The sequence below is a fragment of the Arachis ipaensis genome, chromosome B10 (assembly GCF_000816755.2).
Source record: "Arachis ipaensis cultivar K30076 chromosome B10, Araip1.1, whole genome shotgun sequence".
Lineage (NCBI taxonomy): Eukaryota > Viridiplantae > Streptophyta > Magnoliopsida > Fabales > Fabaceae > Arachis > Arachis ipaensis.
The window spans coordinates 25,996,905-26,007,328 of record NC_029794.2 but is presented as its reverse complement, the minus strand read 5'-3'; the positions used below and the strand labels follow the sequence as shown (position 1 = coordinate 26,007,328).

General features: G+C 33.1%; 2 protein-coding genes and 1 long non-coding RNA gene across 7 annotated transcripts in view; all 3 read left to right on the top strand.

Moving 5' to 3' along the window:
- The window catches only part of LOC110268392 (cation/H(+) antiporter 15-like), a 5,120-nt gene extending 2,609 nt beyond the window's left edge, over positions 1 to 2,511 (top strand). Inside the window, exons 4-6 of the mRNA XM_021114515.1 lie at positions 5 to 415; positions 728 to 944; positions 1,535 to 2,511. Of these exons, the coding sequence (XP_020970174.1) occupies positions 5 to 415; positions 728 to 944; positions 1,535 to 2,186 (1,280 nt within the window). The 3' untranslated portion in view covers positions 2,187 to 2,511. The remainder of the gene's footprint in view (positions 1 to 4; positions 416 to 727; positions 945 to 1,534) is intronic.
- LOC107620355 (protein MARD1-like) lies at positions 5,083 to 7,074 on the top strand. 5 transcript variants are annotated; one of them, XR_002356187.1, is made up of 6 exons: positions 5,086 to 5,268; positions 5,430 to 5,784; positions 5,851 to 5,926; positions 6,019 to 6,519; positions 6,682 to 6,716; positions 6,792 to 7,074. XR_002356187.1 is itself a non-coding variant. In XM_021114023.1 (2 exons), the coding sequence occupies exons 1-2, from the start codon at positions 6,565 to 6,567 to the stop codon at positions 6,892 to 6,894; spliced, it is 255 nt and encodes an 84-aa protein (XP_020969682.1). In that variant the 5' UTR covers positions 6,182 to 6,564; the 3' UTR covers positions 6,895 to 7,074. The 5 variants fall into 5 exon arrangements, 1 of the variants encoding a protein (XP_020969682.1); XR_002356186.1 differs by having other exon boundaries at positions 5,083 to 5,268; positions 5,856 to 5,926; positions 6,019 to 6,716; XR_002356184.1 differs by having other exon boundaries at positions 5,181 to 5,252; positions 6,019 to 6,716.
- LOC110267969 lies at positions 7,725 to 8,337 on the top strand. The gene is made up of 2 exons (XR_002355951.1): positions 7,725 to 7,814; positions 8,083 to 8,337. It is a non-coding gene; the product is annotated as an uncharacterized LOC110267969 (long non-coding RNA).

Below are 10,424 nucleotides of genomic sequence, written 5' to 3'. Positions count from 1 at the left end.
GAAGATTACATATTTGTTATACTCGAGCTTCATGCTTTGTTGATAACCGCTATTTCTGCACCATTGATAAAGTTCTTATACAAACATCATCCTCGTTTGTCAAAAGAACCAAGTGCACATGATGCAAGAGTGAGAACAATCCAAAGCACTTCTTTAACATCAGAATTTAGCATCATTTCTTGCGTACACAAAGACACAGATGTTCCTAGCATGATTGCGCTTCTAGAATCCTTTAACACCTACCAAGAGAGTCCTCTGTGTGTCCACGTCATACACCTTGTTGAGCTCTTGGGAAAAAGTACACCCATTCTTCTTCCTTTGAAAAAGAAAAACAAGAAGGTCAAATCATCTGCCATTTATCTTGAAACCAACCACATCATGCGAGCATTTGAGAACTACTCGCAAAACTCTGCAGGTACCATGATAACTAGAATCGCGATTTAATTCTTAAAATCTTTTGATGTTATCACTTTAAATGAGTTAATCGATTTTATAAATAAAAAATGCTAGAGAAACATTATAATTTATTTCTTTTGTCTGTAGTTAACTATCAATATTTAAAAGTATAAGTTAAAAGTAAGTTGTTAAATTGTTATACTAAAAAAATTGATCTGATGACTAAAAGTGTTGGCCAAAATAAATAAATTCTGCCAATCTTATAACTTTTCTCTAAAATTTATATTAAATTTGACAATTTTATGGTTTAAATTTATTTTTGACTTGATAGGTGCGGTAACCGTGCTTTCGTATGTCAACATTGCGCCTTACAAGATCATGCATGAGTCTGTTTGTAATCTTGCCGACCACAACCGGGTACCTTTGATTCTCATCCCTTTCTATGAATACAACCAAACCATTAATAGCCATGACGGAACCTTTATTCGTGACCTTAACACCTCCTTTCAACTAAATGCAAGATGCACAATAGGCATCCTAGTGGACAGGTATATTTTCATACATGGGATGATAAAATATATGACCCATTCTTTTTAATCCTTTTATAATAGTATGAAACATTGTGTGCCGCTTAATACATCCAAAAATTTTAAAGGGTTAACAATGATTAAATATTAAAATTGTTCACTAAAAATTTTGAAATCCAACATTTTAGTTCCTAATAATTTTTTTCTCTATAAGTTCTCTACCATTATTTTCTTTTAACATACTAGTCCCTTTGTCATTTTGAAAAGGGATTAATTTATTTTATCTAATAATATTTTTGAGACTTAATTGTCTTATAATAAAATTTGTTAAAAATTTATTTATTTGATATATATTAAAATTTAAATTAAAAATAACAAAAAGAACCATTTGTCTGACGAGAATAATTCTTGAGAACTCATAATGAAGAAATATTTATTAAAATTGTTAACCACCTAGCGGGGATCAAAAAATTAGTTTGACACTATTTAGTTTGTTTTTTTTATGTCTTGACACTATCTAGTGTCTGTGTATATATAATTCCTTGGAACTATTAATAACTTTTTTTTATCTTTCACTTTAAACAACTAATTTGTGGTATCATATATATCAGATATTCAACATTGGCTTTGAATGCATCCTTATCATGTTTTCATGTGGCTATCTTCTTCCTTGGTGGGCAAGACGATAGAGAAGCACTAGCATTAGGTATTAGAATGTTGGACCGTATAACCATAAAGGTCACACTAGTGCAATTCATTGTACAAGAGCAACACAACTTTGATAGCGGCAACCCATCATCATCATCATCATTAGGGTTAGATAATAATAATAATAATAATAATAATAATAATAATAATAATAATAATAATAATAATAAACCAGTAGAAGAAGAAGAAGCAAAAGCAGATAAGATATTGGACGAATGCTTGGTAGATGAATTCAAGGGGAAGAAGATTGTCCACAACAATGCTAATTTTCATGAAATTTTGGTAGAAGATTCCATAGGTGTTTTAGAAGCGATTCGGGGCATGGAGATGGAGATATATGACCTTGCCATTGTCGGAAAGAGGCATCAATCTATGAGTATCACGGATGAAGAAATGATGGATTTTATGGACAACGCGGATCAATTAGGAGTTATTGGCGACATGTTAGCGTCCACAGAGTTTTATGGTGGGAAAATTTCACTCTTGGTGATGCAATGTGGAGGGAGGAAGGTTTTGGAAAAGAAAACCTCTACTAATCGAGGTTTAAAACTTTAAGATTTTAGAAGGTCTTTTTTGTTTTAACCAATAATTTAATCAATCATATTACATGTACATTAGAAATTTGTTACCAGTATAGAAATATATGAAGTGGCTTCACATTCATAATTGCACGAACAATGAACTTCATAATTGCACGAACACGACTATGCCAACGATACCCTCTTCACTATCCAAATCTTGCTCTCCATCGTCCTTTGATGAAGAAGAACTATGAAAGAAGTTGTGTTTAGGTTTTTCACCAGAGAAGAGTTGTGTTTCTAGCTTGTTTCTCCACTTGTAGCGCATAAAATGGACTTACAATTTTTGCCTTACTCAATTCCCAATTGATATCCATTTATATAAAATAAAATAAAATTTAATTAATTTGTATTCTAAATATATTCATATAGCATAAATATATCTTTTTTCTTTTCTTTTTTTTCCGTCCCTTTCCTCCCTCTCTTTGTCTATTTATTCACCTCGCTGCCAGCCACCTTGCGTGGTTGCGGTGTCTCCGACGTCTCTTTCTTTTTCTCTTCTTTTTTTTTCGTACTCCTCCTTGATTATCTCACTCCTATCTCTCTCTCTCAAACATAGAGCAGTAGCCTTGTTCCTCCTTTCCGTCATGATCAAAATCGCCGGCCCGCACCACACGCGTCTTCCTTCTTCCTCTACACCGCGCATCTCTTCTGCGTCATCGCACACTGCTCACATCTTCCCCTAACTAGAGCAGAAGCTCTGTTCCTCCTTCTCGTCATGGCCAAAATCGTGGCCCACGCTGCACCTCTCTCTTCCTTTGTCTTCTTCCGCGTCTCGCGCCACATGTCTCTTTCTTTCTCTGCGTTACCGCGCTCCACGCCTCTTTTCAACCATTCCATCGAAATTTATTTAAGTTGGGTATTATTGACATCTTCCATCCATCAGCTTGTTGGGGGCATATTAAAATATTATTAGAGTTGTTAATAGTTGGGAGTTAAGTTAATAATTACTAGTAATTAGTAGATAGATATTTATAAGATTAGTTAGTAATATCTCTATAAATAGGATAACTCTTGTATCATGTAATAACAATTTTAATATAACAACTTCACATATAATATTATCTTCTTATTTTGTTTTTCTCCAAAAAGTTAACAAATAAATTAAAAATTAGGTTTGATTAATTATGGGATTTGAATTTGATTTAGAGTTGGAAAGTACTTTGTTATTAGCTAATGGGTACTCGCATCCTGTATTGCTTTTCTTAATTTGTTTTTAAGAATCAAAATTTCTTGATTAAGATTATTTTTTTCTGGTCAATTGTATGATTTAATTGCTACTCATTATTATACTCTATATATTAACCAAGATAGTAACAACATTAATTGTCACTGGTTACTTATTTTCTATACCATGAACAAAAATTTAAAATTAACATATTTTTGTGTGTTTTTATCCTATCACGTTTGGTGTTCACGATGTTGATGACACTTTCTTAGGTGGTGTGAGCATTTCTTGATATATATTATTAAGCATACCATGTAGAAGTCTATGCTAAGTCTCACGACTATTTATATAAAAAAGAGTAAAGTATTGTTTTTGTCCCCAACGTTTGGGGTAAGTCTTATTTGTGTCTCTCGTCTTATTTGTATCCCTAACGTTTATAAAAGTGATTCAACGTTATCCTACCATCAATTATACTAACAAATCAGATTATATTTTCAATTATTCTCACTTGCATGTATTCATTCTCAATTAGGTCTCACTTGGATGTGTTCGATTTTAATATTATACCCACTATTTGTGTTTAGATTCAATTATGTCCGTAGAAAAGTAAATTATATAAATGTTGTAAGAATTAGTTTCAACTTTTGATGAGCTATTTTTCGGAGTGGATCATCGATTCTATCTTAGACATTTGTATTCTAACTTCAAGAGAAGAGATTTATTTTTAAAACTCAAACTAAAGCGTTCATGATGTGTAATTGACGGCAGGGTAATATTGAATCACTTTTACAAACGTTAGGGATACAAATAGGACGATTTAAACGTTAGGGACACAAATAGGATTTACCCCAAACGTTGAGGACAAAAACGATACTTTACTCTATAAAAAATAGTAGAACTGATAGTACAACTAATACTTATATACTTTGTTCTACTCTCTACAGTCCCCAAACTCATGGTGGTTTTAACGCCAAACTGAGCTTATCAAAATATTTGGGAAATACTGATAGAGACTTTGTCAAAATATCAGCTACTCGCTCAGTGTTAGGAATATGAGTAACAACCATAAGCCCCTTGGTGACTCGATCACAAACAAAATAGAGGTCTAGTTCAAAGTGTATGGTTCGATTGTGTAAAATAGGATTATAAGTAAGGAGCACAGCGGACATATTGTTAAATGAGCTCAGTAAGTACCGTTGCAAGCGAAATTCTGCCTCGGTAGAGCTTTTACTCACTATTGATTGCTTGCTACATTTCCAAGAGACAAGATTTGCGTCAAGATAAACACAGAAGCCAAGTAGACTTGTGATCGTCCAAATCAGAAGCCCAATCTGAATCCGCAAAAGCTGTAAGGCACAAGTCAATGGATTTCCAGAAGTGTAAAGCAAATATCAGACCACTACAAGATTCTTACTAATTGATGGAGGTTTTATAGTGGAGGTTTTTAAAAACCTCCTTAACATTATCTATTTGTGACAATTTACAAAACCCCCAAAAATAAAAATTTCAGTATTTTAAATTAAAGCCTATACTAAAGATGTAAACAAGGTTAGCTTTGAGTGAAATGGAGAGCGAAATGTGAACAAGACCAAATGGAAATCCTAAATTACAGCTGTCGTCATCGCCATGCCGTCGCTACCGCCATTGCCACCACTACCGCTACAGCCATTCATATACTTGATGCTAGCGCCACCACCACGTGCTTCGACAATTTCTTTTCTCGTTGTTTCTTTTATCGATGCGTCTCCTTAGGTCGCGACACGGTAACTTTTGAGAAAGAACCCATGCCTTCGATCCCGCCAGCAGCAAAGAAAGCGACGAAAAGCAAAGCTTCTCCTCCAAAAACAATTTCTCTTCCCACAATGCTTCTTCCAAGTACGATTTCGTTAAGGTCCGTTTTGAAACCTCAATTTCAATATAGATATCGAAAAATTTCTTCATTGCATGAATGCACATAATCAATCATTTTGGAATCTATTTTCTGTTCAGTTTCAATTGGTTTATTTGCTTCTATAATGCGAATATCGATTCCCTTGTGTTTTATGCTTATAGGTGAAGGTGCGGTTGGGTAATAATGTGGATCACTACTATGTGGATAGGACTGAGATTGGATTGTGTTGAAAAGTGTTGTGCTTGCCCTTATAGACTGGATTTAATGCTGCAATGTGGATTCAATTTGGTTAGTATCATTTGTGATTAGTTTGTTGGTTGCAGATTCCGAATCATGTAGCTATTAAAATTGCTCTTGAACTGAAGAAGCTGCTCATTGACAATAGCCTTCTAGAAGTGTATGAATTATTCGGTAACTATTTCAGTGGCTCAATTCTAGAGTGGATAGGCCAAACGAAAAACTTGCGGTTTCTTGATTTCTCTCAAAACTTGTTCTATGAAACCATTCCCATCCGAGGTACTCTCTTTCTTTATCATCTTTCCCTTCATTGAAATTTCCAATCTCAATCAAATTTCTTCACAGAAAAGTTGAAAGACAAGCTAGAAGAGTTTTTCAACTGTCAATACAAGAACTTTGTTGAATTCACTGCTTTAATCAGGTTACTATTCTATCTTAAGGACCATCAATTGCTTGTTGGTTGTTACTTCTTTTACAATCTTTACTTTATTGTATTTATGAAACATCAAACAGCTGGAGGAGAGGTGCAAACATTGGGGGGGCATAGTGATGATAACAGACCCTATCTCAAATAGCAGCACTTTGCAGTCAGAATTTCATTTTCCACTACTCTCATTTATTGAATTTTATTTAATACTGTTGCTGACAACTTTTGTTCATCAAGGTAGTGTACTATTTAAATAAGTATGGCAAGGATTTCAATGGTGGACTCTTCCGTTTCCAGGATGGCCAGCCAATGTCAATTATGCCAATGGCTGAAGTAATAAATATTTAGAAATGAATTTAGATAAACGTTTAGATAAATGTTTAGAAATATTTAGAAAATGTTTCGCTTTTTAAGAATGGTGGTGTTTGGTTCACAACTGAAGATTTAGATTCCTCCCTTACCACCAGAAGGTGAGAGGGTGTTCAAAGGGTGTGTATCTGCTAGCGAGTTGGAACTGATGGAACTCTTTAAGGACTACACATGCATGATTTGCCATTGTCCTAACCCAAGGAACACTCACATATTTGGTAACTGCATCATTCAGAGTACCCCTTCTGTCTCACCCAAACTAGATGCTTCTACTCGGTATCCTTCTCACTCCTTTCTCCCCTTCTGTCTCACCCAAGCTAGATGCTTCTACTCGGTATCCTTCTCACTCCTTTCTCATTGTCTGCTTTCTCTGCAACAAGAATCTTGGGCATGGTAAAGACATCTACATGTACAGGTATGTCTAATGCTGATTACAACTACTGCTTTAATTTAGTGTGCCAAGTGATTTAGTTATTCAATCAATGTTCAGGGGTGAGAGAGCATTTTGCAACAATGAATGCCGTTACCAGGGGATGCTGATGGAGGAAGAGATCAACAAATTGGAAGCTGAAGAGGCTGTTTATGGGACTTAGTTCCTCCCACCAAGTCTCAAGTCTCAACCATTAATAATAATCAACTTCCTCTTCCATTTTCAGTTTTAATTTCTAGGTAGAAACTATATATATAGAAATTGTATCTATAGAAAATAGAGTTGGGGGTTTGAATTAAAAGGTTAAGTTAGAGGTGATTTTTGTTGAAATCATGAATTAGGGGATGATTATTGTGTTATACTTTTATCTATGACTTCACCTTACACTCTAGTCTCTAATGTCTTTGTTTATCAAGTATTCTACACTCTACAGTAATAATAATACCAATAATAATAAGGTGAATAATTATGCCAGTGGAATGACTATAAATATTTCGCTTTTTAATTTATTTTACCCTTTTTTTATTTTTTAACAGAATGTTCGTGATTGTCGTGATTTCAGGTACAAAAGAGTAAATCTTGAGGGGCAAGCGCTAAAGCTGAATAGAGCCAAGCTTGAGGCATGCTTAACATGTCCTTTGTGCAATAAATTGTTCAACAATGCCACCACCATTTCTGAATGCTTACACATTTGTCAGTACACCTCCTCCTCCTTCTTGCTTTTTAATCTTTCTTTCCCCTTTTTCTTTTTATTTTTAGTTTCGATCGGATTTAATTTTCTTTTATTTGACCCTGTTGTCTTGGTAAATTCAATACAATTTTATTTATTATGGTCGTAATTCTTTGTATCTGTTACGATCATCTTTTGGTACAATTTTTATTTATTTTATTCACTCTTTGATACATTATTTGTTACTGTCATGTTTTATTCACTGTGAGTATGTTCCATGCAGCATGTAATGTGAGCTAAATATGTGTTTGTTGAATAACAGTTTGCATAGATAAGAAGCTAATAGATGAGCAATTAAAGCATTGTCCAATATGCAATGCTGACTTGGGTTGTTCTCCACTTGATAAATTAAGGTACCCACCACCACCAATGGCTAATTTTACTCTTATTATCACATGGTTATTATTTTGTATCATCACTTTATTTATTTATATTCTGATGAATGTTAGGGCTAATGATTTAGTTAAACTAGAGGATTTAAATAAAACATGGTTGAGAACTTTTATGTGCTAAGATTGATGTACAATTAGTATGGAAACTATGCAGATTTTCTTTTGTACTCTTTGTCTTATTCTCAATTTGAGTGGTGAATGTTATTTGTCTTGTTCAATGCTGATGAAGCTTGGACACTAAGGAGGCTGAAATACTGGTAGTTTCTTTGGCAAAGTGCTTTATAGGTTTGGAATCTCGGGCATGTTCTTAAGGTTGTGTAGTTTATAGAATATTTTTTCATTCTTGGATCTGGATTGTATATTTGAGACTTTTATGTAATTAGATGATATTGAAATATTGAAATTATTTTATTTTACTTTTTAAAGAAAAACAGTAATAGTTATGTAAAACAATACAATATGCAATTATGTTTGGAACTATTGATATTGAGTTAAAAATAAATAAATAATTATAGGATTTGTAGAGGTTTGAAAATCTCACAAAATAATTAATTTTTGTTAAATTAAAAAATCAATTTGTGGGGTTTCAAACTGTTACAAAAGTGATTTAAAATTGTCACAAAAGTCTAATATAAAACCTTCACTAAACACATACAAAATTCCCACCGAATAGATTGTGGGGGTTTTTAAAAACTCCCACAAAAGATCTCGTGGCACCTCAAATTTGGGCGATTTTAGAGATCCCACAAACTATTTGTTGGGGGTTATAAACTTCTACAAATACGAAAAAAAACCTCCACAAATAAACAAAAATCTTGTAGTGAACGTACCTGCAAGATAGCGTCTCTTCAAGGCTATCCAATATTCTTGCTTGTGAGAGGCCATAAATTGGCTAAGTTTATTGACCGAATATACAATATCATATTGTAAACCTCCCAGTAAAGAACGAAATAATGTAGAATCATCACGTAACTTGCATCTGTTGCTGTTAACTGATTAGAGCTCATCATTGTAACCATAGGTGTAATCATAGGTGTAACCATAGGTTTAGAGTGTTGCATACCAGATTTTTCTGAAAGTTCATGTATATACTTGTCTAACGTAAAGAAATATGAGTAGAAGAATGAGATGTGGCTTTAATGCCTAAAGAAAAATTAATATCACCTAAAACCTAAATCCTAAATCCTTCTGTAAGAAAGTAGAATGAAGCTGATTTATTGTCATCTAGATTTCTTTTTCATTACTACCCATAACCAATCCAATTGAATACACGAACAATTGGTTTACGGTATAGAAGAAATACATGTATATGTGATTCTAGTTACAGTAATGTTGATTATTTAGTCGGTGTCAGGAACATTAGAAATTTCCTATCTGATAAAATTCTTTTAGTTAGGGATAACAATAGCCAAAGGAACCGTTATTCCATATATTTTGATATTGAAAATCAATTTTTGGAGATTTCTTATTCATTTGATATCATCTACATATATGAGAATGTATGCAACATGAGAACCTGAAAATTTAAAAAATAAAGAGGGATCCAAACGAGTGCATGGAAAGCCAAATTTAGACCAAGTAGTTGTTAGAGTAAGATATCATGCATGTGGAGCTTATTTCAAGCCAATAAAGTACTTTATTCAACAATTGATATAGAGTTATATATGAATTTTGGAAGAAGGAATCTTAAAAAAATAGTACAACCAACTTCTAAAATTTATAATTAATCCTACAAAGCTTGAAAATGTATGAGACCAAAAACACTGAATTTTAGTATCTCTAGTTTGTCCCCACCAAATTTTAGCTCACGAAGAGGTGTTATGGATTTATTGTAATTTTTGGAAGAAAATGACAGACTGTAGTTTTTGGATAATTACGGTAATTGCCCTTTATCTAAATATGTTGTGCCTAGAAATTCATGATTCATGATTTGTTGAAAAGCTTGTTTCTAAAAGAACATGTTGATAGAAAGTGGAAATGTGTGGTTTCTTGAAAATGGATTGCATGGTTTGTCCATATTCAAGGATTTGCCTAGCCATGTAAACTCTAAATTCTGAGTCCAATTGAGATAATTTGCCTAGTTATTTGGTCAAAATATAAATGGATGGGACCTAGGCTTCACTTGCTCTTCTTAATAGATATAGAGCAATAACTTATTGCTTCATGTGAACGAAGTCTATCTTAGAAATCAAAAGGTATTATTCTAATTTATCACTAGGATGATTGTTAGACAAAGACAAAGAATGTTTATAAACGGGGATCATGTTTTATATTAAAATGTATTGGGTTAGGAGTGGAAATAAGGATCATGTTTTTCGCTCATTAGAGGTGTTAGTTGTGGTATTTGAATGTATTTTACTCTGGTTGATTTTTTGTGGGAGTTCTAGTCTCTTTGTTCCTCATGTTTTGAACATGATACTTGTCTTATCAAAATAAATAAAATAAAGAAATGGTTGATTATTAGTAATTTTTTTTGTTAATTTTTCTTTAGTATTTATCCTTTTGCTAAAACCGAAGACAGATTATTTTTGCTATTTTTCCATCCTAATTAAGAATTTTAATTTGTGACCT

Bases quoted from the DNA above. Each gene is read 5' to 3' on its own strand.
- LOC107620355 (XM_021114023.1), top strand. From the start codon at position 6,565: ATGCTTCTACTCGGTATCCTTCTCACTCCTTTCTCCCCTTCTGTCTCA. The intron at 6,717-6,791 runs GTATGTCTAATG...ATCAATGTTCAG, and splicing joins AAAGACATCTACATGTACAG to GGGTGAGAGAGCATTTTGCA.